Source organism: Acinonyx jubatus, chromosome D4 (assembly GCF_027475565.1).
Source record: "Acinonyx jubatus isolate Ajub_Pintada_27869175 chromosome D4, VMU_Ajub_asm_v1.0, whole genome shotgun sequence".
NCBI classification, from domain to species: Eukaryota; Metazoa; Chordata; class Mammalia; order Carnivora; family Felidae; genus Acinonyx; species Acinonyx jubatus.
The window spans coordinates 27,940,281-27,968,250 of NC_069391.1; the positions used below are offsets into that span (position 1 = coordinate 27,940,281).

The 27,970-nt window shown below is 37.1% G+C and overlaps 2 protein-coding genes across 4 annotated transcripts in view; both read left to right on the forward strand.

The window, feature by feature from the left end:
* Positions 1 to 27,970, forward strand: part of LOC106979356 (olfactory receptor 13C9) — a 470,618-nt gene that overhangs the window by 80,103 nt on the left and 362,545 nt on the right. Inside the window, exon 5 of one of the 3 annotated variants that reach the window (XR_008291062.1) lies at positions 4,506 to 7,408. The exons of the other annotated variants lie outside the window; for them this stretch is intronic. The gene's annotated coding sequence lies outside the window, so the exon portion shown is untranslated. Of the gene's footprint in view, positions 1 to 4,505; positions 7,409 to 27,970 lie in introns of those variants that run through there. 3 annotated transcript variants of the gene reach the window in all.
* Positions 20,540 to 27,153, forward strand: LOC106979351 (olfactory receptor 13C7-like). Its single transcript, XM_053204851.1, has one exon. It carries the CDS (start codon positions 26,070 to 26,072, stop codon positions 27,039 to 27,041), a length of 972 nt encoding a protein of 323 aa, XP_053060826.1. The 5' UTR covers positions 20,540 to 26,069; the 3' UTR covers positions 27,042 to 27,153.

The window sequence follows — 27,970 nt, forward strand, 5'->3', positions numbered from 1 at the left end:
AAGTCAAAAATTCCTGCCAGTATGTCACAGTTTAAATTTTTTGAATCCTCTGGGACTATCTTGCCACTGGACAGAATGGTAAAATGATTTTAACTTCAAGTTTTGCAAGCATAGTGTATTTTATATTTATCAGTTATTACATTAGTAAATAGATGTGATCCAAATTTTTTTGTTAGTGAGGGTGTCAAACAGGGTGACACAGAAAGTAATATATCAATATGAAATTGGAAACTGATTTCCAGCTTGGACTCCAATCAGGATGTGACTCTTCCCAGCAGTGGAATTATATTAATCATTATTTTCTTTATCAGCAAAAACAAAACAAACAAACAAACATGGATCATGACAGAGTACATTGACCAGAGTCCAAGCACTTAGATTTTGGGATAAAAAGTGATTCATCGGGGAGCCTGGGTGGCTCAGTTGGTTGGGCAGCCGACTTTGGCTCAGGTCATGATCTCGTGGTCCGTGAGTTCGAGCCCCACGTCAGGCTCTGTGCTGACAGCTCAGAGCCTGGAGCCTGTTTCGATTCTGTGTCTCCCTCTCTCTGACCCTCCCCCGTTCATGCTCTGTCTGTCTCTGTCTCAAAAATAAATAAATGTTAAAAAAAATTAAAAAAAAAGATTCATCAATAGAGGGGAAGAGAGAAAGAGAGAGGGAGAGAGGTGATAGGTCTGAGAATTAAAAGAAATTCAGCTGGGGATGCTCCTAGGTGGCTCAGTCAGTAAAGTGTCTGACTTTAGCTCAGGTCATGATCTCACGGTTCGTGATTTTGAGCCCCACATCCAGCTTGCTGCTGTCAGCACAGAGCCATCTTCAGCGCCTCTGCCCCCCTTTCTCTCTGCCCCTCCCTCACTCATGCTCTCTCTCTCTCTCAAAAATAAATATTAAAAAAAAAGTTCAGCTGGGGGGGCGCCTGGGTGGTTCAGTCGATTAAGTGTCCGACTTCAGCTCAGGTCATGATCTCATGGTTTGTGGGTTCATACCCCGTGTCAGGCTCTGTGCCGTGACGGCTCAGAGCCTGGACCCTGCTTTGGATTCTGTGTCTCCCTCTAGCTCTGCTCTTCCCCCACTCATGCTTTGTCTCTCTCTCTCTTTCAAAAATAAATAAACATTGAAAAAAAATTTTTAAAAAAGTTCATCTGGAACAAAGGGTGCAGAACTGTGGGAAGAGGTAAACATTGGTGAAAGGTGGGGCTAAAGAGTTATATAGGATCTAGATCTTAGAAAACTTTTCAGGTCATTTTAAGATTTTTTTTTTTACTGCTTTCATCGAAGTATGATTGATAAACCAAAAACTCTAGATATTTAATTTGCGCAACTTGGTATGTTTGGAGATAACTACATACCTGTAAAACCATCATCTCTATCAATACCCTAGACTTATCAGTCACCTCCAGAATTTTCTCCTTCCCTCTTTGGTTTTTCTTTTTTGGATGTATCATTTTTGTGAGTTTTTCCATTATTCTTGTAGCTTTGTATTGATGTCCTTGCATTTGAAAGTGCATTAACCTCTTCCAGTCTTCATAGACTGATTTTGGCAAGTAATGACTTTCTCCTGCTGGATCTTCAGACAGGACTACTTCCAGGATCTCTGTCAGATGGGGCCGGATCTGGGTCACAGGGCTGCTTCTATATCTGCAGTTGGGTTTTTGGTTGGTGGCCTTGTTACCAGGAGTTTGTACATGTGTGGCTCATGCTGGGTCCCTGGGCAGATGGGACTTGTGCTCAAACAAGGGGATGCTTCCAGGCCCTCAGTCAGAACTGTGGTTGGGATGGAGGCTATTAGTAGGAGCCATTTGGGTGTAGTTCCTGCCAGGTCTGCTTAAGAGCAGTTGCTGGACTAAGAACATGCAGTTGCTGGAGCTGAGTCTCCACATGGATAAGGCAGCTTCTGAGTCTGCCAGGTCCACAGTTGATGGTCTTTCTACCAGCGTGTTGGCCTGCTTTCTCAAACAACTTTTCTCAATCTTAGGCTCTACTGATATGTTTCATCTTTGTAACTGGATCCTGAAACTTGTACAAAGACACTTTGCTCTGTGGATGGTTACCAAATCAGTGTTTCTGTGTAGGGACTAGAACTGGAGACCTTCTATTTTGCCATCTTGCTGGTGTCATGCTTTTATTTTAAGAATTTTGGAAATTATCAAAAGAACAGGAGGGAACCTGTGAAGAAGAAACATTTTATACTGGGAAAATGGCAGGAAGACAATATGGTAGAAGATAACATGATGAGTGAAAGAAACATGTTTTACTTATTACATTTAGATGATAACACTGTAAAACAATTCAGAGAGAAATTTAGGATCCAGATCTTATAGATTTTGATTCATCATTTTATGGTGATTCATTGAAACAATGAGAATGGATGAGTTTGCTGTAAGAGATACTACTAGAATTTTAGGTAGTGAACATTCTGTGGAGGCACATTAGCATCATGTCACTGTGTTTGAGGCAAACTTCTGAAGCAATTTTTTTTCCACCATGAAATCCTTCATTTCATTAGATGGGTAAAGATGATTTAAGTATCTTTTTATTATTACATGTTTGCTATTCTTGAAGTGAATGACATACACTTGGCAAAGTGCTGGGCTCCAGTATTTCTAAATCATTGGTGTGATAGTGAGGACACATAATTTTTAAAATGGCCTGAACTTCTTTTATATAGTTCTAAGAGTAGAATTTGTCATCTATTTTAGGGATAGACACTCTTTTGAGAAGGACAACAATGAGGACTGCTTTTAGTTGTCTACTCATGTATTTTTATAGGGTTAAGCATAATGCTCGTAGAGGAAGGAAATAAATAGGATTCAGCAGAAGATGACTAGCTAGGAGCTAAACAGGGAAATGGCTTTAAGAGGCCTTGTGAGGAAGTATATTTAAGAGATATTAGGAGCAGTAATAATTCAAAATTAATATTCCCTGTGCCTCCCCCCCCCCCCCGCATCACTTTATCTTATTCTTAAGCTAAGCAGTCTGTTTAACATGACAACCTCTTAAATGTGTGTGTGTTTTGTATATACTCTTTGGGGTGTGAAATGGGCTGTGGAGAGCTTAAATACAATGAGAAATAATTATAAGATAATCAGAAAAGTGATAGAGAAGCACAATAGAGCAATCTAGAGAAAAAAATTACTAAGAACTAGGAAAATATAAGAAGTCCTTAGCAATATTTGCAAGGGGGATACATTGTGTGCATTCATGCAAAATAAAGGTTATATTATTGTGATTTGGCACTAAAGGAAGAGGTGAATCCTGAATGCTGGAGACTTTGGGACCATCAGTGATTCTTAAAAATGACAAGTTTTTGAGATGGAGGATGAAAGAGCAAGAGTGAGAAAGAGATGGAAATACAGAATCACAAAATGACAGGAGGAGGGAAAGATATAAACAGTATTAGAAAGAATTAGATAAAAGGGATATACAGAGGAAAAGTTAGAAGTAGGAGCTAGTGAGGGAGAGAGAGAAGATGAGGTACACAAGAGAATGCATTAATAAGGATTTATATGGTTATAAGCAGTGGAAATTAATTCAGTTTATTTTAAAGGAAGTTTATTGTCTCACATAACTGAAAAGCCCAAGCATGAATGTTTTTAGACCCACCTTGAACCAGGAGTTAATAATGACATCAAACCACCCTAATTCCTTCCCTCAGCTCTACTTTCCTCTTTGGTGATTTCATTTTCAGTCGGGCTCTCCCCATATATTGACAGAAATGGCCAGGAGAAGATCCAGATACATGTTCTACGTGTTAGAAATCCTTTGAAAAAAAGAGTGACTTTTCTCTGACACTCAGGCACCATTTTGGCAATTAAGTATGATTAGCATGGCTTAGGTCATATAGCTACTCTGAATGAATCACTGTGAGTAGGAGATGTTCATTTTTCATTGGCCCAATCTGTGTTTCATGCTTATCATTTGATTCAGAGAACGTGGCCAGCCTCAGCCAACTATGGACTGAGAGTGGGAGAGAGTGGATTTCTTAAAATAAAAAGATGTGTTCTTTTATTAGATGAAAGGATGCTGGATAGACCAAAATAATATATACATATGTACCTTTAGGAGACAAAGAAGATAAAGAAGAGAGCAAAGAAGAGAAAGATAAAAGAAGGAAGAAGGAGAAAAGAGGGGTGGAAAGGGAAGACGAGAGAGAGAGAGAGAGAGACACATAGAGACAGAGAGATATTCATCACGAACAGCATCCATCATGACCTCTGTGGGACCAAGAGGCATAGTTCCATATAACTAGAAGGACTGCTACAAAGATATTATATGAAAAGGTTTTCATGGACATTATCTATTGTATAAATGAGAGTTCCACATTTGGCTTTGCAAACACAATGCTCTCATCACACTGAGTTCTGCAACTTCATCTGTGACTACCAAAAATACATCTTTTCCCCAAATGTAGATACTACATGTCCTAAGCACTTTCATATTTTCCATGAGTGTAAGTGTCTACTCAAGACTTTCTTCATGGCCTCTTTCACCTTCTTATTCCTCAGGCTGTAGATGATGGAGTTCAACACCCAGTGATCTCATCAAACTTCATGTCCTTTGACTTGGGCTTCATGTACATAAAGAGGACTGAATCATAGAGTAAAACTACTACAGCAAGGTGGGCTGAACAGGTTGAAAAGGCTTTCTTTCTCCCTTCAGTAGAGTTAAGTCTCAGGATGAAAGAGAGTATAAAAACATAAGAAATAAAAATTAACATTAGGGAAGTCACTAAGAAAACAATACTTGCCACTGTTATGATAAGCACATTGATGGAGACATCTGAACATATGAGTTTAAGAAGGGCCAGTAACTCACAGGTAAGATGGTCGATGACATTATTCCCACAGAAAGGCAACACCATTGTCAGGACTGTTTGCATTGTGATCCAAGACCAAGCAGCCATGTGCACATAAAGCCCTCTATTCATGATGGTGGGGTACCTCAGTGGGTTGCCGATGGCCACATACCAATCATAGGCCATCACAGCCAGGAGGATACACTCAGTGCAGCCCAACCCAAGGAAGACAACCATCTGCACAGCACAGTCAATAAAGGAGATGGATTTTTCTCTCAGACCTTAATGTGAACATCAGAGGAATGGATGATGATGTACAACAAATGTCCAAGAATGAGAGGTTCCCAAGGAAGAAGTACATGGGGGTGTGGAGGCAAGAATCTAGGGTGTTGATGATAATCAGGAGACTGTTTTCCAGGGGGATTATCAGGTATCATGAGGCAGAACATGAACAAAGAAAGCTGGACCTCTTGGTATTGGGAAAGTCCCGCCAGAAAGAATTCAGTCACAGCTGAGTAATTTCCCATCTCTAAGTGTCCATGTCACTTGCAGAGTTCATGTAAGTATATGACTTCAGGAAATTTAAATTTATAATTTAGTTTAAACATCACTTTAACCTATAAAATTTTGATTTTTCATGTAGCTCTGGACATCAGGAAAAGTATGGATACAATTTTGCCTTTATTGATGCTGAAACTGAAGCACTGAGAGAGTCAGTACTTTGTAGGGCCATGCAGTAGCAGGGGCAAAGTTATCAATGACCCTAAGAATTGTGCTGTGAAGTGTCAGGTCTCTAATGAAATAATAGGGACAACATAATTCTAAATTAAATTTTTAATTTTTTATATTTATATTTTTAAATTTTTTAAATGTTTATTTTTTTATTTTTGAGAGAGAGAGAGAGCGAGCGAGCAAGTAGAGGTGGGGGGCAGAGAGAGAGGGAGACACAGAATCCGAAGAAGGCTCCAGGCTCTGAGCTGTCAGCACAGAGCCTGATGCAAGGCTTGAACCCATGAACTGCGAGATCATGACCTGAGCCAAAGTCGGATGCTTAACCGACTGAGCCACCCAGTAGCCCCCATAATTTTAAATTTAGATATAAATCTCATTATTAATGAATATTCTGAAATAAAATCATTTAAAAATGAAGCTGGTCTTATTTTAAAATAACGCACCATATACAGTCAGCACCATGCCATTTAGCTTTGCATGTGACTTTCAGAGCCAAGGTTGGTTCATGGTAAGATGTGGGAAAGAAATAACTCTGACAATTTGTTGTGAGTATTAAATTACATAAGATATCTGAGGTGCATATTATAATATACATGGTTAAAACTTTGTAATACTTTTATAATTATATTATTGATCATAACTATTAAGTCTCTTGACTAGCTCAGAAAGAAAGAATTATGTAGTGTGTTTAAGGTGATAGCACTGCCCCCGCAGTTCTGCACCACTCCAGGGATTATCCAAAATGACGAAACGGAAGAATTCCCCTCAAAAGAATCTCCAGGAAATAACAACAGCTAACGAACTGGGCAAAAAAGATTGAAACAATATAACAGAAAGTGAATTTAGAATAATAGTCATAAAATTAATCACTGGGCTTGAAAACAATATAAAGGACAGCAGAGAATCTATTGCTACAGAGATCAAGGGACTAAGGAACAGCCAGGAGGAGCTAAAAAATGCTATCAACGAGCTGCAAAATAAAATGGAGACAACCACGGCTTGGATTGAAGAGGCAGAGGAGAGAATAGGTGAACTAGAAGATAAAATTATGGAAAAAGAAGAAGCTGAGAAAAAGATAAAAAAATCCAGGAGTATGAGGGGAAAATTAGGGAACTAAGTGATGCACTAAAGAGAAATAATCTATGCATAATTGGTATTCCAATTATGAGGAGGAAGAGAGAGGGAAAGGTGCTGAAGGGGTACTTGAAGAAATAATAGCTGAGAACTTCCCTGATCTGGGGAAGGAAAAAGGCATTGAAATCCAAGAGGCACAGAGAACTCCCTTCAGACGTCACTTGAATCAATCTTCTGCACGACATATCATAGTGAAACTGGCAAAATACAAGGATAAAGAGAAAATTCTGAAAGCAGCTAGAGATAAACGTGCTCCAACATATAAAGGGAGACCTATAAGACTCATGGCTGATCTCTCTACTGAAACTTGGCAGGCCAGAAAGGAATGGCAGGAGATCTTCAATGTGATGAACAGAAAAAATATGCAGCCGAGAATCCTTTATCCAGCAAGTCTGTCATTTAGAATAGAAGGAGAGATAAAGGTCTTCCCAAACAAACAAAAACTGAAAGAATTCATCACCACTAAACCAGCCCTACAAGAGATCCTAAGGGGGATCCTGTGAGACAAAGTACCAGAGACATCGCTACAAGCATGAAACCTACGGACATCACAATGACTCTAAACCCATATCTTTCTATAATAACACTGAATGTAAATGGACTAAATGTGCCAACCAAAAGACATAGGGTATCAGAATGGATAAAAAAACAAGACCCATCTATTTGTTGTCTACAAGAGACTCATTTTAGAGCTGAGGACACCTTCAGATTGAGAGTGAGGGGATGGAGAACTATTGATCATGCCACTGGAAGTCAAAAGAAACCTAGAGTAGCCATACTTATATCAGACAAACTAGACTTTAAATTAAAGGCTTTAACAAGAGATGAAGAAGGGCATTATATAATAATCACAGGGTCTATCCATCAGGAAGAGCTAACAATTATAAATGTCCATGCGCCGAATACGGGAGCCCCCAAATATATAAAACAGTTACTCATAAACATAAGCAACCTTATTGATAAGAATGTGGTAATTGCAGGGGACTTTAACACCCCACTTACAGAAATGGGTAGATCATGTAGACACACGGTCAATAAAGACACAAGGGCCCTGAATGATACATTGGATCAGATGGACTTGACAGATATATTTAGAACTCTGCATCCCAAAGCAACAGAATATACTTTCTTCTCAAGTGCACATGGAACATTCTCTAAGATAGATCACATACTGGGTCAGAAAACAGCCCTTCATAAGTAAACAAGAATTAAAATCATACCATGCATACTTTCAGACCACAATGCTATGAAGCTTGAAATCAACCACAGGAAAAAGTCTGGAAAACCTCCAAAAGCATGGAGGTTAAAGAACACCCTACTAAAGAATGAGTGGGTCAACCAGGCAATTAGAGAAGAAATTAAAAAATATATGGAAACAAATGAAAATGAAAATACAATCCAAACGCTTTGGGATGCAGCAAAGGCAGTCCTGAGAAGAAAATACATTGCAATCCAAGCCTATCTCAAGAAACAAGAAAAATCCCAAATACAAAATCTAACAGCACACCTAAAGGAAATACAAGCAGAACAGCAAACACACCCGAAACCCAGCAGAAGAAGAGAAATACTAAAGATCAGAGCAGAAATAAATGATATAGAATCTAAAAAAACTGTAGAGCAGATCAACGAAACCAAGAGGTGGTTTTTTGAAAAAATAAACAAAATTGATAAACCTCTAGCCAGGCTTCTCAAAAAGAAAAGAGAGATGACCCAAATAGATAAAATCATGAATGAAAATGGAATTATTATGACCAATCCCTCAGAGATACAAGCAATTATCAGGGAATACTATGAAAAATTATATGCCAACAAACTGGACAACCTGGAAGAAATGGACAAATTCCTAAGCACCCACACGCTTCCAGAACTCAATTAGGAGGAAATAGAAAGCTTGAACAGACCCAAAACCAGTGAAGAAATTGAATCAGTCATCAAAAATCTCCCAACAAATAAGAGTCCAGGACCAGATGGCTTCCCAGGGGAGTTCTACCAGACGTTTAAAGCGGAGATAATACCTATCCTTCTCAAGCTATTCCAAAAAATAGAAAGGGAAGGAAAACTTCCAGACTCATTCTATGAAGCTAGTATTACTTTGATTCCTAAACCAGACAGAGACCCAGCAAAAAAAGAGAACTACAGGCCAATATCCCTGATGAATATGGATGCAAAAATTCTCAACAAGATACTAGCAAATCGAATTCAACAGCGTATAAAAAGAATTATTCACCATGATCAAGTGGGATTCATTCCTGGGATGCAGGGCTTGTTCAACATTCGCAAATCAATCAACGTGATACATCACATTAATACAAAAAAAGATAAGAACCATATGATCCTGTCAATCGATGCAGAAAAGGCTTTTGACAAAATTCAGCAACCTTTCTCAGTAAAAACCCTCGAGAAAGTCGGGATAGAAGGAACATACTTAAAGATCATCAAAGCCATTTATGAAAAGCCCACAGCTAACAGTATCCTCAATGGGGAAAAACTGAGAGCTTTTTCCCTGAGATCAGGAACACGACAGGGATGCCCACTCTCACCGCTGTTGTTTAACATGGTGTTGGAAGTTCTAGCATCAGCAATCAGACAACAAAAGGAAATCAAAGGCATCAAAATGGGCCAAGATGAAGTTAAGCTTTCACTTTTTGCAGATGACATCAGAGTATACATGGAAAATCCGATAGACTCCACCAGAAGTCTGCTAGAACTGATACATGAATTTAGCAAAGTTGCAGGATACAAAATCAATGTACAGAAATCAGTTGCATTCTTATACACTAATAATGAAGCAACAGAAAGACAAATAAAGAAACTGATCCCATTCACAATTGCACCAAGAAGCATAAAATACCTAGGAATAAACCTAACCAAAGATGTAAGAGATCTGTATGCTGAAAGTATAGAAAGCTTATGAAGGAAATTGAAGAAGATATAAAGAAATGGAAAAACATTCCATGGTCATGGATTGGAAGAATAAATATTGTTACAATGTCAATACTACCCAAAGCTATCTACACATTCAATGCAATCCCAATCAAACTTGCACCAGCATTCTTCTCGAAACTAGAACAAGCAATCCTAAAATTCATATGGAACCACAAAAGGCCCCGAATAGCCAAAGGAATTTTGAAGAAGACCAAAGCAGGAGGCATCACAATCCCAGACTTTAGCCTCTACTACAAAGCTGTGATCATCAAGACAGCATGGTATTGGCACAAAAACAGACACATAGACCAATGGAATAGAATAGAAACCCCAGAACTAAACCCACAAATGTATGGCCAACTAATATTTGACAAAGCAGGAAAGAACATCCAATGGAAAAAAGACAGTGTCTTTAACAAACGGTGCTGGGAGAACTGGACAGCAACATGCAGAGGATTGAAACTAGACCAGTTTCTTACATCATTCACAAAAATAAACTCCAAATGGGTAAAGGACCTGAATATGAGACAGGAAACCATTAAAACCCTAGTGGAGAAAGCAGGAAAAGACCTCTCTGACCTCAGCCGTAGCAATCTCTTACTTCACACATCCCCAAAGGCAAGGGAATTAAAAGCAAAAATTAACTACTGGGACCTTATGAAGATAAAAAGCCTCTGCACAGCAAAGGAAACAACCAACAAAACTAAAAGACAACCAACGGAATGGGAAAAGATATTTGCAAATGGCGTATTGGACAAAGGGATAGTATCCAAAATCTATAAAGAACTCACCAAACTCCATACCCAAAAAACAAATAACCCAGTGAGGAAATGGGCAGAAAACATGAATAGACACTTCTTTAAAGAAGACATCCGGATGGCCAGCAGGCACATGAAAAGATGCTCAACGTCGCTCCTCATCAAGGAGATACAAATCAAAACCACACTCAGATATCACCTCACGCCAGTCAGAGTGGCCAAAATGAGCAAATCAGGAGACTATAGATGCTGGAGAGGATGTGGAGAAACGGGAACCCTCTTGCACTGTTGATGGGAATGCAAATTGTTGCAGCCACTCTGGATAACAGTGTGCAGGTTCCTCAGAAAATTAAAAATAGACCTACCCTATGACCCAGCAATAGCACTGCTAGGAATTGACCCAAGGGATACAGGAGTACTGATGCATAGGGGCACTTGTACCCCAATGTTTATAGCAGCACTCTCAACAATAGACAAAGAAAGAACCTAAATGTCCATCAACTGATGAATAGATAAAGAGGTTGTGGTTTATATACACAATGGAGTACTATGTGGCAATTAGAAAGAATGAAATATGGCCCTTTGTAGCAACGTGGATGGAACTGGAGAGTGTGATGCTAAGTGAAATAAGCCATACAGAGAAAGACAGATACCATATGTTTTCACTCTTAGGTGGATCCTGCGAAACTTAACAGAAACCCATGGGGGAGGGGAAGGAAAAAAAAAAGGAGGTTAGAGTGGGAGAGAGCCAAAGCATAAGAGACTCTTAAAAACTGAGAACAAACTGAGGGTTGATGGGGGGTGGGAGGCAGGGGAGGGTGGGTGATGGGTATTGAGGAGGGCACCTTTTGGGATGAGCACTGGGTGTTGTATGGAAACCAATTTGACAATACTCTTCATATATTGAAAAAAAAGGTGATCGCACTAAAGTTTGAGCCTATAATGGGCATACCTTGAATATTTTCTCTTCTCACATGGGTAGTGTATCTATTCTTCTTTCAAAGACCAGTCTAGAGTTAACCTGGAAACATTTGAGATTGGTTGCAAGGAGCTTTCAGAGGTTAACCAGTCTGTGTCCACATTTAGTGCAATTTTTTCAGAGCCTGGAATTTCTCCTCTGACGGTACAGGTCACTTGTATTCCTAATACTTCCTAACACTTGTATTCCTCTCAATTCTGTAATTCTTTTCATTTTTTATCATCAAAAAACTGTATGCATTTTTAATATTTTTTTCAGGCAAGTAAATTTAGTATACTATAATACTCTATAATACTAGTATTTAATGATAAGTCATTTTTTCTCTTAATTTTCATATATGGTATGTTGGAATATATCTCTGTGTCTTCTATATTATTTTTATTTTATAGAAAGAAACCTTCTGATAATGAATATATAAAATGTGCTTATAACAGTGCCTTTCATAAAGATTTTATGTATGTTGGTTTGTATTAGTATGACTGAATCAATAGTAGCTAGCTAGTATTTATTGAGAAATAACTGTGCTAGGCAGTTATAAACACTTTACCCTATTGGCTCATTTAATATCCATTGCAGTCTGTGAGGTAAGTAATTTATATAATGGCAGTATAAGATGCTATTATTATCCTCATTTTACAGAGGAGCAAACAGATAAACGGAAGTTAAATAGCTTCCCCAAGGTCATATAGCTAGAACCAAGATTTAATACCTGGCAGTCTAGATCCAGAATCAGCCTTCTGATCACAACATTTTAGTACCTATCACAGATCCTCTTTTTTTTTTTTTTTTTAACCTCTGAAAATTACTATTCAGTCCTCAGGTGTGTTGAAATTAACATTCTTGCCTTACTTGCTTTTTCTGGTTCACCTTGGTCTTTCCATTTTATAAGTTCCTATGATATATAGTGTTAATACCCTATGAAGTCTTAGCTGTGCTCTAATTGTTTTGTATTTGTCTGATATATTACTTTCAAGAAGACTCTCCTGAAACCAGATTGTCGTCTCTAAATGTCACTAATATAGAAGTTCTGGATCTGTTTCTGACCCTTCTTCTTCATGCTCCGCAATAGCCATACTGAACTTGTCACAGTTTACCCCAAACATCATTCTTGTTCTTCGTTATGTTTTCATACTTTCTTAAACTGGAAAGGCCCCTCCCTGTTATTATTATTTTTTTCTAGAAACCCTTCCTGAATTAGTTTGGGTAGGATGCCCATTTTGAGTGCTTTCACAGAACTGGGCTGACCTCTTTCATGGAAACTTCCATTTATTTATTCAACATTTAGCAGAGTAGATACTCCAGTATTATCAGAAGTTCAATTGGGATAAAGGTCCCAATTTGTGTCTAGTACCATTTTGATCCTCAAAATGATCATTGGACACAGATTACTTAGGAAAGAGGTTATACTTTCAAGAAAAAAAGTAATTTCTGTGCTACATAAAGACTTTAATGTCTGAAAAATAATGGAACAGTTTGCAAATCATTTTATCAAACTAAAATAACTTTAAAAAATGTTTGTTTATTTATATTGGGAGAGAGGGAGAGAGGGCAAGCATGAGTGGGGGATGGACCGGGGGTGGGCGGGGGGGCGGGGAGAGAGAGGGAGAGAGAGGGAGAGAGAGGGAGAGAGAGGGAGAGAGAGGGAGAGAGAGGGAGAGAGAGAGAGAGAGAGAGAATATGAATCCCAAGCAGGCTCCACACTCTCAGTGCGGAGCCCAATGTGGGACTTGATCTCATGAACCATGAGATGATGACCTAAGTTGAAATGAAGAGCTGAACACCCAACTGAGCCACCCAGATGCCTCAAACTAAAATAACTTTCATATCCCAGTTGTCAAAAATAGAATAAAACTATGGTTTGATCTCATTTCAATATATATGTAAAAATCATAAATAAATATATACCAAATCCAAGTGTATAATAATATAATAAATTCAAGGTTAATATCCAGAAATCTCTTAATAGAGGGGTGCCTGGGTGACTCAGCCATTTAAACATCTGATTCTTGGTTGGCTCAGGTCATGATCTCACAGTTCATAGGTTTGAGGCCTGCATCAGGCTCTGTGCTAACAGCATGGAGCATGCTTGGGATTCTTTCTCTCTCCCTCTCTCTCTGCCCCCCCCCCCCCCACACACTCTCAAAGTAAATAAATAAACTTGAAAAATCTATTAATATAGCAAATAAACAGGTAAATACAAAACCCTATTTGATCATCTAGATGGATATAAATGATTTGATGGAATTCAATTTTCTTTCTTAATAAAAACAGTATTTTAGACATGGGCCAACTTGATTTTAAATGAAACTCTACAAGTATTTCCAGAAAAGTCACCTGAAGATTACTTTTATCATCATCATCATCATCACTATTATTTAATAATTATTTTTCTGAAATATCCAACTAATAGTCATGATTTTTTAAGGATGCTGAAAATCTGGTGTGTGATGATGGGATGTGTCATTTGTTATTCCATTGAAAACTGCATCCTGGAGAACAGTTAAGGACAAGGAGAAATGCTAATGATATACTATCAGATAAAAGCAAATCTCACGGCAATATAAATGATCATATAAATGAATTTTGTATACGTGTAGCTGAAACCACATCAGAATGTTAACTGTAGTTTTCTTTGTCAGATTTGTTTTTGAAGTATTTAAAATTTTCTTAATCCTGTACATATTTTCTATATTTTCTTTAATAAAACTATATTTTTGATTATAGAAATAATTTGATTAAGAAATATAGAATAAATTCTTAACTGCCCTGGGGTGAAGGTTGATATTTTTGTATTCTTTCCAATGATTAGGAGACTACCAAAGAAGCTGAAAGGTCTAGGCATTTGTTGGTCCCAGCTTTCTCTAAAACCCAAGAAAGGTAAAGAACAGTCAATGGATTGGAAATTTGCTTGAGTTTTTATGTTGTTTTATTACATACACTAATTGATGTCATTTAACATTCTGATTTCAACCAGTCAATCCACAAATATATCCACTCTGAAAAGACATACTGACACAGCCCAGTTTTTGCAAAGGGATACTAGAGCCCACTATTTAGAATGTAACCAACGTTAGCAATACAGTCAGGCTGCAACAACAGTAGCACATAGTAAAAAGAAAGACATAGTGCTAGAATTGCAAGACCATGGGAAAAAGAGCAGGGATTTCTGTTACTTTTGCTTACTTCTCTATGTTCGCAAAAAGATAAAGTTTCAATTTCTTGGCTCCCTGAGTTTTTTTTTTTTTTTTTGTCTCCCCAAAGGACCTGTCCTTAGATTACTTTTCACCACTGGGCACCACTTATGTAAAGAAAGAGCATTCTGAGACTCATGGATCATGTGTATCTACCTGTCTTCCACTGTACTTGTCAACAGAAGTTTGTCTATAAATCATATAAATTCAGCCAGCACTTCATATTTTGCCCCATGAGCTTCTTATATCAGGCTACATGACATCTATCCTGGAAGGCATCCTCAGGAGAAAATTCGTAGCACTAGGTATTGAATTCTAGTTCCAGACTGACTGTCTCCTATTGTTTATAAAGCAACTTCATTCTTCACAATATGAAACATCCCTCACAGGAGATCCCCAGTGCTTGTATCAGCAAATAAGCCCTATGCGCCCCAAAAGGAAATAATAAATAGGATGGAATGAACAAAGGCAAAGGCCAAAAAAAAAAAGGCAAAGACCCTTTCTCGTTTTTCTACATGGTATTGAGAATTATCCTGTTGTTGTTGTTGCTGCTGCTGTTGTTGTTGTTGTTGTTTTTTCCACTGTGGAAAACAAGTGCAATTTTCTTTTTTTGTTCCTGGAAACATAGCAAAAGTATGTAGCTCTTATCTAGCGGGAACTTCTATCTGAGCATTAAGTTCAATCCTGGAATTGATTCACTTAGGTCATCCTGCATGCTCTGACCATCTCTAAGGCTGTGCTGTGGAAGCCTACTGTGCTCTAATCCTTTTATCCTTTTGTCTGGACTGCTGATAAGATTTATTTATGAAACAATACCACACCTTAATGGAAAGAACACTTGGCTTGGAGTCGGACAACTTAGAGTCCAGTTCAGTCTTGGCTATGTGGCTTCATAATTATACAGATCTCGGGCAAGACACTTAACTTGCCTGAGCATGATGTGTCATCTGTAATATTAGCATAATAACACCTATTTTATAGAACTGGTTTGAAAAACTCTATGTGATATGTGATAGTCATTGGCATACAACAAGTGGACAACACTGGTTAATTTAATCTAGTCTCTCAGGCTGACACTCCCCCCACCCCACTCGCCTTTTTCATCCTAAGGAGAAATGAATATTGTAAAATGATGTTCATAGATATTCAAGATACTTCTTTGATTTAATAATTCTTTTTGTCCATATTTATTTTTTTCTTGTTTTTTTAATTTAGAACTTTTCAAATAAAAGAAAAAGGATTGAGGAATAGTTATAGACTGGAATGGAAGAGACAAGGGATAAATAACATGTATATACAATGTGGGATCCTGAAGAGGACCCTGGAACAGAAAAAGACATTAGTAGAAAATTTGTGAAATTTGAATAAAGTCTATAGTTAATATAATATACCAATGTTAATTTCTTATACTTGATAATTATACTATGGTTCTGATGTTAACATTAGAGGTTAGGGAAGATACATAAGAGAACTCTTTGAAATAATTTTGTAACTTTTCTGAAAGTTTAAAATCAGTCCAAAGTGAAAAGTTTTAAAAATATAAAATTTATTATTTATCATTTCCATTTCTCCTTCTCTTTCTGAAACAAATCTTTACAAGTCTGCAATGCTTCCTATTCAGTTCTTTGTGTAGGATTCTTACCTTCTCCACACACAATAGGTAGTGTGGCCTGTTGAGACTTCAGTTTTTAAAAAGGATGTAGTTTAGACACAAGCACACTAATCACTATGTATCATTCCTTTTTCTAGTATTTTACCAACCTCTTTGTGTCTAGATAATAAATTCATTGTGGCTGCTGTTTCTCTAGCTAGTTGATATCTTTACTCTCTTCTTTTTGAACTATGGGATCCACTGTTAAGAACCCCACCATTTCGGATTACTCGGTGGGTAGTGTGAAGGGGAACAGACCAAAGGTAAGACTGTCATTCCTACTCAAATGTTCTGTCTTGAATTTGTATCAATAGCAAATAAATGTGTGTCCTCTAATTTCTGGGCCCTGAGAATGTCCAGAGGATCTACACATGGCTCTGATAGCCAATTTAAATCCTTCTTTGTTTCCTTCTAAGGGAATTTGTAATCCCAGAAATGATTTAAAGAGTATTTTTAAATTGTATGGAAGGTGGCAGTAGCTCTCAAGATTTAGAGATATTGTCTCAAAGACCTAATTATAGTTTAACATATTAAACAAGAATTTATTTTTAATAAATTAAAATTTTCCTTTACTTCTTTTTAACTTTTCTGGTTAAACCATTCATTTTTTAGTAAGATGTTCTTTGACCTCCATGTATTTGGGGGCTTTCCAAAATTTTTTTCTTGTGGTTGATTTCAAGTTTCATAGCATTGTGATCTGAAGATATGCATGGTATGATCTTGATCTTTTTGTACTTGTTGAGGGCTTATTTGTGTCCCAATGTGTGATCTATTCTGGAATATGTTCCATGTGCACTGGAGAAGAATGCATAATCTGCTGCTTTAGGATGAAATGTTCTGAATATATCTGTTAAGTCCATCTGGTCCAGTGTGTCATTCAAAGCCATTGTTTCCTTATTGATTTTCTGCTTAGATGATCAGTCCATGTTGTAAGTAAGGTATTAAAGTCTCCTACTATTATGGTATTATTATCAATGGGTTTCTTTATGTTTATGATTAATTGATTTATATATTTGGGGGCATAAATATTTACAATTGTTAGCTCTTCTTGATAGACTCCATAGTTATGATATAATGCCCTTCTTCATCTCTTGTTACAGTCTTTTAAACAAATTTTTATTTATTTGAGAGGGAGAGAGAGAGAGAGAGAGAACAAGCAGGGGAGGGGCAGAGAGAGAGGGAGATACAGAATCTGAAGCAGGCTCCAGGCTCTGAGCTGTCAGTATAGAGCTGGATGCAGGGCTTGACCCACAAACTGTGAGATCATGAAATGAACCGAAGTTGGACATTCAACCAAATGAGCCACCTAGGTACCCCATAGTCTTTGTTTTAAAATCTAGTTTGTCTGATATAAGTGTGGCTACTCTAGCTTTCTTTTGACATCCATTAGCATGACAGATGGTTCTCCATTCCCTCACCTTTAATCTGCAAGTGTCTTTAGGTCTAAAATGAGTCTCTTATAAATGCAGCATATAGATGGATTTTTTAAGTCCATTCTGATACCCTATGTCTTTTGATTAGAGGATTTAGTCCATTTATATTCAGAGTGGTTATTGAAAGATTGAATTTAGTGCTATTGTGTTACCTGTAGAGTTGGTATTTCTGGTGATATTCTCTGGTCCTTGGTAGTCTTTGTTGCTTTGGTCTTTTTTTTCTCCACTCAGAGAGTCCTTCTTAAAATTTCTTGTAGGACTGGTTTAATGGCCATGAACTCCTTTAGTTTTTGTTTGTCTGGGAAAGTTTTTATATCTCCTTCTATTCTGAATGACAGGCTTGCTGGATAAAGAGTTCTTGGCTGCATATTTTTCCCATTCAGGACATTGAATATAAGGGGGCTTGGGGGACAGGCTACATGGGTGATGGGAATTAAGGAGGGTACTCATTGTGATGAGCACTGGGTATTATATGTAAATGATGAACCACTGGGTTCTACTCCTGAAACCAATACTACACTGTATGTTAACTAACTTGAATTTAAATAATAAAGTAATAAAAAATAAATTAAAGATTTTCTGGTTAAATAAAACAAAACATACTTATTGCAGAAAAGTGGGAAACATGGAAAAACCCAAATGAAGAAATTAATCCATAATTTCAGTTGTAATTATTAATATTTTAATATATTCATATGTATGTACTACATATATTATAAACTTGAAAGCATAGTGCAGTTCTGACTTTCTAACCTACTTTCTAAAATAATTGTATATTTTGAATTATCCTGTGTCATTTTTTAAGGCAATTGTAACTGATGTCAAAATATTTGCAAATGGGAAATAGGAAACAAAAAGTAAATAGAGAGTTAAACAGTTATTCTCCACTTACCTTTGACTTTTGAGAGTAATGACAATGGAAAAAGACTGGGATCAGAGATTCTCTTCTTCACTCCCTCTTTTTAATGAGCAAAGTCTAATTCCCATAATAGACCTTCTTTACTTTTTTTTTTTTCAATGTGGGACTTGAACTCATGACCCTGAGATCAAGACCTGAACTGAGATCAAAAGTTGGATGCTTAACCAACTGAGCCACCCAGGCACCCCCTCATTATAGACCTTTTTAAGATGCCCTTTTTATAGAACAGAAGAGTCATTGCAGTGTAGTATATTTTTCCTTGGTGGGATGGGAAAACACAAGGATGCAATAACCAAAGCTATGGGTGCCCAGCCTTATCTGAGTGGCCAGTACACTACTTCCATTGCTCCCCAGCTGCCTCCTCTAACTCCATTTCTCCTCACAACTGGCTCTCTGGCCCTGCCCGAGATCTTATTATTTTTAACTTCATGCATATTTATATTTCCCTACACCTTTAGAGTGTATTTATTAGTAGGAAGGTTGTGATTTTAACAGACATGTTTTTTTTATTAAAAAAATTTTTAAGTCTGTATTTATTTTGGGGGGTGGGGGGTGGGGATGGACAAAATTGGTGAAGGGGAGTGGGAGATACAAGCTTCTAGTTATGAATGAATAAGTCACGGGGAGCAACGGTACAACATAGAAAATATAATCAGTGGTACTGTAATAATGTTATATGAGCTGCCATTTTTTTTTTTAATTTAAGATTTATTTATTTTTGAGAGAGAGAGAGAATCAGAGCGTGAGTTGGGGAGGGGCAGAGAGAGACACACACATGTTATCTGAAACAGGCTTCAGGCTCTGAGCTGCCAGCACAGGGCCTGATGTAATAGTGTTATATGGTGACTGATGGTAGCTACACTTGTGGTGAGCTAACACAACTTACAGACTTGTTGAATCATTATGTTGTACATCTGAAGTAACATTGTATATCAAAACCATACTTCAATAAAAAAAGTAGTAGCCAACAGTACTTTAATAACATTGTAGACATTTTTTCTGTTTCTTTAATTTTATTCCTATCTGAGATCCAATTATATGAAAGACCTTTTACATAATGTCAACATTGTATGAATATATAAAGATGAAAAAGGCAAGGGAGTGCTTTCAAGTAGTTAATTACATGAACAGGAGATATGGCAAAATGAAACTTGTTCCATAGGTTTAAAAACACAGAGCAATAATTTTACAGTAATTTTATGCCTCTATAAATGTTACTATGTGATATTTCTTTTTTTTTTAATTTTTTAACGTTTGTTTATGAGAGAGAGACAGAGACAGAGCGCAAGTGGGGGAGGGACAGACAGACAGAGGGAGACACAGAATCCGAAGCAGGCTCCAGGCTCTGAGCTGTTAGCACAGAGCCTGACGTGGGGCTCTAACTCACTAACTGCGAGATCATGACCTGAGCCGAAGCCGGAGGCTTGACCGACTGAGCCACCCACGTGCCCCTCTTTTTTTTTTTTTTTTTAAGTTTATTTATTTATTTTGAGAGAGACAGAGACAGTGCAAGTGCAAAAGGGGCAGAGAGAGAGGGAGACAGAGAATCCCAAGCAGGCTCTGAACTGTCAGTACAGAGCCCACCATGAGACTTGAACCCATGAAACCGTGAGATCATGACCTGAGCTGAAACCAAGAGTCAGATGCTTAATCGACTGAGCCACCCAGGTGCCCCTCTTTTTAATAATACCATTTTCTTATAAATGGGTTTTTGAATTTTAAACCACTTACATTTCTAGAATTAATGCCACTTAACTGTAATCTCTTGTTCTTTAAAATATAACACTATATTCAATGTTCTAATTTTTTTTTTTAGGATTTTTTCCAACTGTGTTCATAGGAGGTAGGTTCTTAACTTTTTTTTAATGTTCATTTATTTTGAGAGGCAGAGAGAGACAACTGTCTCTCTCTGTCTCTCTGAGAGACAGAGACAGCTCCACACTGTCAGCCCAGAGCCCAATGTGGGGCTCCATCTCACAAATTGTGAGATCATGACCTGAGCCAAAATCAAGAGTTGGTCTTAATTGACTGAGCCACCCACTTGTCCTTTAATTCTTTTGTTTTGAGTATTCTTTTTAAAAAATTTACTTATTTTTTAATTTACATCCAAGTTAGTTAGCATATAGTGCTATAATGATTTCAGGAGTAGATTCCAGTGATTCATCCCCTGTATACCGTACCCAGTGCTCATCCCAACAAGTGTCCTCTCTAATGCCCCTTACCCATTTAGCCTATCCCCCCACCCACAACCTCTCCAGAAACCCTCAGTTTGTTCTCCATATTTAAGAGTCTCTTATGTTTTGTCCCCCTCCTTGTTTTTATATTATTTTTGCTTCCCTTCCCTTATGTTAATCTGGTTTGTATCTTAAATTCCTATGAAATTCATTCCTATGAATGAAGTCATATGATATTTGTCTTTCTCTGACTGGCTAATTTCGCTTAGCATAATATCTTCTTTATTTATTCGTCCATTGATGACATTTGGGCTTTTTCCATACTTTGGCTATTGTCAATAGTGCTGCTATAAACATGGGGGTGCGTGTGCCCCTTCAAAACAACATACCTGTATCTCTTGTATAAATACCTAGTAGTGCAATTGCTGGGTTGTATGGTAATTCTATTTTTAATTTTTTGAGGAATTCTGTTTTCCAGAGTGACTGCACCAGTTTGCATTCCCACAAGCAGTGCAAAAGAGATCCTTTTTCTCCACATCCTCACCAATATCTGTTGTTGCCTGAGTTGTTTATTTTAGCCATTCTGACTGGTGTAAGGTGGTATCTCATTGTGGTTTTAATTTGTATTTTCCTGATGATGAGTGATGTTGAGCATTTTTTTCATGTGTCGGTTGGCTGTCTTCTTTGGAGAAGTGTCTATTCATGTCTTTTCCCCATTTCTTCACTGGATTATTTGCTTTTTGGGTGTTGAGTTTGATAAGTTCTTTATAGACCTTGGATACAAACCCTTTATCTGATATGTTGTTTGCAAATATCTTCTCCCATTCTGTTGGTTGCCTTTTAGTTTTGCTGATTGTTTCCTTTGCTGTGCAGAAGTTTTTTATTTTGATGAGGTCCCAATAGTTCATTTTTGTAATTTTTCTTTTTAAAGAAAAAGAAAAAAAACCCCATATGTTACATATTGGTATACAGTTTATACTGACCTCATAAAAATGAATTAAGGGAGTTTTCTGTTTTCTATCTGTGAATAGATTATGTAGAATTTAATTTATTTCTTCCTTATAAGAGTTTAAAAATTCATTGAGAAGTCATTCTGGCTGGAGTATTTTCTAGGGAAGATTATACTAATGAATTCACTTTTAAAATAGATATAGGGATTTCTGGTAGCAGACAAGATGGAATAGATACTTGTCTCTATTTTATTAAATACAGTGAAAACTCTGGACATTATGTGTAGAGAAAACATAAGAAGACTCTGAAAGGTGGAGAGAAAGAGACCAGCTAGGGACTTTGGGATCTAAGGAAACAAAAAGCAGTGAGTTTCCTGGGTTTTATTTTTGCTTTCTATATATCCCAGACTGAGTGCTAGATAAGCCTACAACTTGGAAACACCAATGGGAACAAACAGAAAAGCACAAGAAAATCTTACTCTAGTGGAACAGAAAGGGGTGGCTTAGCAAGACAAAAAACATAACAGCGATAATTGCCTATTCCAGCCAAACACGAGAGAAAAATACTACAGCCCTACTTCCCTACTTCAGCACATATCAAGTGGGGAGCCTAGATTTTAACCTTCTTCCATCTGCTCTTTCCCTCCACATAGACTTTCAGAGGAGGATTAGTGGAAAGTCAAGGCTTTTACCACAGCTCTGTAGTAACAAATCTTTCTATCCCCACTGTGTCATAAAGTCCGTGTGAGGAGACTAAACTTTTGCTGAATCTGGCAAGAACGAGGTGATGATTTCCTTCTGTAAAGGGCGTGGTTTTAGAGGAGTCCTGTTAAAACAGAAGGTCTGAATAAGATCCAGACTCTTATAGTACCTAAAATATCCAGGATACAAATGAATATCACTCCTCATACAAAGAATCAGGTATCTCAATTTGATATAGGACAATCTCCAGATACAACAAAAAATGAACAGACATTGAAATTATTTGACAAGGAATTTAAAGCAGCCATTATAAAATATCTCAGTGAGCAATTATACACATACACTAAGAACAAATGAAAATATAGAAGACCTAAGCAGAGAACCAAAGTCTCAGGAAAGATGTAGAAAACAACAACAACAACAAATGGAAATTTTAGAACTGAAAAAAAAAAGCATAATGGAAATAAAAAATTCAGTGAATGGTCTTCACAGCAAAATGGAGGGGGCAACATGTAGATTTGACTTTTGTAATGGGATGTAGAGAGAGGTAATCATCATTAGGGGAATTAACCCCAGATATTAAGACCGTAGGCATTGCTTGCTATTCTTGTAATGGGATGTAGTACCTGGCAGGGGACTAAAATAATTTATGGGATTTGAGGAAGAAGCAGACATAGTTCCTGGAATGAGGAGGCCTCAGTTATTAAACGCTGAATTAAATGAAATGAAAAAGTGGGAAGTTGAGATGATAGACTACATCTTGGAAATGTTGAAGAGCAGTACTAGATCATGAAACCCTATAAGTTCATGTTAGTTTCTTCTTACCATATTTGTCTTGGAAAGGGAAGAGGGTTGTAGCTGTAGGTGATATTTATGCAGTGGCTGGGTACATCTGAGACAACAGATATATAATCCTGTATTGACTAGAATGGTTTAGAGAAATACACTAAATATTCTCTTTTTGAGAATATTGAAAGTTTAAAAAATAGTACAGTCTTGGGGCATCTGGGTGGCTCATTTTGTTGTGTCCAACTCTTGATTTTGGCTCGGGTCATGGGCTCATGGATTGTGGGTTCAAGCCCCACGGTGGGCTCTGTGCTGACTGTGCAGAGCCTGCTTGGGATTCTCTTTCCTCTCTCTGCCACTACACCCCTGCCTGCAAGTGCTCTCTCTCTCAAAATAAGTAATAAAAAGTTAAAAAAAATAAAAATAGTACTGTCTCACAGTATTATTGTGAGTAGTACTGCCCAGGCACCTGGATTCTGTACTCCCTCCAATGCCTGGGAATGGTGCTAGGTGGTGCAACCTGGGCTTAGACTGGATTTCAAGCGAAACCTGGCACAAGAAGTTAGGGTTGCCAGGTTAGCATATGAAAATAGATAATCCCCAGTTAAATTTGAATTATTTCTGAATGCTTTTGCACATGTATACTGGGATAAAATAAAAATATTGCATAGGAAATACTTGTACTAAAAATTATTTGTTGTTTATCTGAAGTAAATTATAAGTATCTATTCTACGTACCTCTTTAATTGTAAGTATTTTTATTCATTTAACATTTCTTTGTTTTGTATCATTTCCTTATAAAACTCCTTGCATTTGCAGTCTATCTTGCATTTGTATTGTAACATAGCTTTTATCTTGCTCACATCAAAACTGTTTAATTCTTTTGTCCACTGAGCATTAATGAGAAAACATGCTCAACATTTGCATTCTGAGCCAGTATACTGAAAAAGTACTTGTATAAAGTTAAGAACTTTGGGAATTGCTCTTCAAATTTGTATTGTTGCAGTATATAATACCATCTTTCATGGTGTAAATTGTTTTCCCATTGCTCAGGATTATGTTGCATATTTCACTCAGTGACTTTTAAAAAATATTGTCCACTGACAAAAAAGAGTGTTGTCAAATTTTGTTCCCTTTATAAGACTTCTCACAATGGTTTCCTTATTTTCATGCTGGAAGAGTATTTCAGAGCATTCATATAAAATGACTGAATTCTTCAAATGTTGGTACTGATTTCAAAAGATAGGCATAGCAAATGTCATAATAATCTCAAGTTGGAATTTCTTTTCCTGTTCATAAGTAAAGTGTGGTTTGCTCACCTCATGGGAATTGTTGATCTGTTCTGCTGCATGTTGTCTCATATGTGTGCGCATGACTGAACAATAGATTGGTTAAGTTTGGTGTATTGTGTCTTGGCCATTTTACCTGGGTAGCAGTTCTAAATTTGCTCTTCCCAGAAGGTGTAAAGTCAGAAGAATTATTTGTTTTGTGAGTTACATTTAATTTTAATTGTATTAGGAACTTTGTTTTAATTGCTTCTAGGGGACTTCATCCCAAAAGAACTAGAAAGTTTCTAAATTCTAACCAATCTACATTGTGAACTTTAAATTACTTTTGGGACTAGAAAGATCCTCAAAGCAGCAAAGAACGTAAGCTGCTTTGGTGCTCCATTGGCTGTTCCTTTAAAGGCTCCTTTACTAGTTAACTGACTGTAAAGAGGTCCAACTTTCATTTTTACTGGAAGTCAGTTCTGTTTTTCCACTGGTTAATCATTTTGTTTGTTTGCTTTTGTTTTGTTTTTGTTTTTACTGTAGCAATGGCAACTACTTGGTATAAATGAAAACTGAGAAACAGATAGTTCTTTTAGTTATATTATTGAACTTATTGAGATGAAATTTATGAGACTAGCAATCTAACAAAAAAGTAGGGCTTCTGTTTCTGTCATTTTGATATAAAAATATTCTATATTCTAGTGAAGTGGGGATATAAGTAATTATAACATATTACCGTGCTTAAGAATATTTTGAATGACCTATCCTTCTTTATTATGGGCATTCTGAATATGCAGTGAGAGTAAGATTGGCAGAGAAGCTGTTAAAACAGAAGCTGATTTCTGTGCAGGGAAAAGATAATATGTATTTTCTCATGCCTGCAAGTAAAAGAGTAAATCCCTCATAACTTAAATTTCTTAGGTTATACCTTTATTATGGTTTGTAGATTGAGACATGTGCGCTAGAGTTTTTCTGAGATCAACCTGTAATTCATTATATGTATTAGGCAGGACAATAGAGTTACCTAGACATCCCAATTTGTGCTGAAAAAGATGAAAAAGAATAATTTAATCCAAAAGTTTGTTTTTTGACCATTAGTAATGCCTATAGTTAATATTCTTAGGGTATTTTACAGGTATACATTTCTCCCCAGATTAGAATTAACCAAAAGTTCTTTTTCTGAAGAATATATCTTTTTCATCTTGTTTTCTAGCCACAAAATTCTGAGGTTAAAGTACCATTGCAGCAGGACTTACATACAGTATTTTGTTTTAATAAGTGAAGAACAGTGATTTTTGTTGAGGGTAACATATTGTGTTCTGGATTGTTTGGTAAAAATGTTATGGTGACATTGCATTCAAATTTCAAATTTATAATGTAAGTTAGATACATATTTATAAACCAGTTGTATGTGTTCTGAATCTCTTTTCTAACAAGGTCTTTTTTTGTTGTTTTGAGCCAAAGTCTCCTTCATGATATCTAAAAGTCTATAACTGAGCTTAGAGGATCATAACATATTCTTATGCTATCTTTCTATCCAGTCATAAGTCTGTATTACCCATAAGGGAAGCCGCTTAAGGATGCAAACACCTCTTGCAAACACTGCTGTAACAGATCCACATGTATTCTGGCTGCTACAGAATTCATTTTGTTGAAAGAAAATATTAGCATGGGAAAGACAAATCAGTCTTCTGTGACAGAATTTGTCCTACTGGGGCTTTCTGGCTATCCAGAGCTTGAGGCCATTTACTTTGTGATGGTGCTGTGTATGTACCTGGTTATCCTGCTGGGAAATGGAATCATCATCATTGTAAGTGTCTGTGACTCCCACTTGCACACCCCCATGTACTTTTTCCTCAGTAACTTATCATTCTTGGACATTTGCTATACCAGTTCTTCTATTCCCCTATTTCTCAGCAGCTTCTTAACTTCACAGAAAACCATTTCCTTCTCTGGGTGTGGAGTGCAAATGTTTCTCTCCTTTGCTATGGGAGCCACAGAGTGTGTCCTTCTGAGCATGATGGCATTTGACCGCTATGCGGCCATCTGTAACCCTCTGAGATACTCCGTTATTATGAGCAAGACTTCATACATGTCCATGGCTGCTGGGTCCTGGATTGCAGGGGGTGTCAATTCTGTGTTGCAAACCTCTCTTGCAATGCGGCTTCCTTTCTGTGGGGATAATGTCATTAATCATTTTACTTGTGAAATCTTGGCTGTCTTAAAATTGGTTTGTGCTGATATCTCCATAAATGTTATTAGCATGGTTATTGCTAATGTTATTTTTCTTGTGGTCCCAGTACTTTTCATTTTTGTTTCCTATGTTTTTATTCTCTCCACTATCCTGAAGATTCCTTCTGCAGAGGGGAAGCGCAAAGCCTTCTCCACCTGCTCCGCCCACCTAACTGTGGTGATTATATTCTATGGAACCATCCTCTTCATGTATGCAAAACCCAAGGCTAAAGACTTCTCTGGTACAGACAAAGTACAAGTCACAGACAAAATCATCTCTCTCTTCTATGGAGTTGTGACACCTATGCTCAATCCCCTCATCTATAATTTGAGGAACAAAGATGTGAAGGAAGCTGTGAAGAATATGCTGTGTCAGAAATGCTCCTCAGAGGGAATGTCAATGCTTTAAACAAATTCCTTTACTCTGAATGCAGAACTGGATCTCACCTGTAGGTTCCAAACTAAATATAAGGATTGGTGGTACCATTAACTCCTGAAATTCTAATTTTTCTGTTCCTGATATTTAAATGTGAGAGAAATGTAGGGCCTACCTTTTCCCTTCATGACTAAAGAAGAAAGGGACAGCAATTTATGGGTAAAAGGATTCTCATCCAAACCATCCACCTTCTCATGGATAACATAATTTAGTTTAACTCTGGAATAATGGGTTCTGTAATCTTATGTGAAAGGAAATGCCATTTTGTTGTCTTAACCTCTTACCTTCTATGTGCATTGGTTTTCTAGTCTCCTATCTTTCTTAGGAAGATAAACTAGAACTCAATGTAAATAATTACTAATGGGGTGGCCTTCAATCATATAAAGGAAAAGAGTGAGCTTTTTAGGGTATTAGGTACCTAGCCTGTGTATATGCCATAGAGAGACAAGAGTAGAAAAATGAAGCTGTTTTTCCTAGGTCTGACTTCCTTTTGGCTGCAAACTGGCAGACACACTTCTGTGAAGAAGTGTCTGAGGGAATGTGTGTCACTATGCAGGCACCCCAGCTGATTGAGGGTTTATCATATGTTTCAATAGATGAGTAGTGGCATCTGAGTGAAAACCATTGTTACTGTTAATGACTCAAAAATTAGCTTCTAAAGAACTTGTTCATATAATTCTCTGAGAACATGGTAATAGTGGGTTTAAAGCATCATAAATTAGGTATCTTTTCAGTTAGATGAATTGCATGTAGAATAAGAGCTTTCTATTCATTCATTCAGTCAGCCATTTGTTCCTGCATTAAATTATTCAAGTAATCAGTATTTACTGAATATTTTATCTCAGACATTATGCTAACTATTGGTGATATCAAAAAAACAAACACATGGAGACAAAATCCCA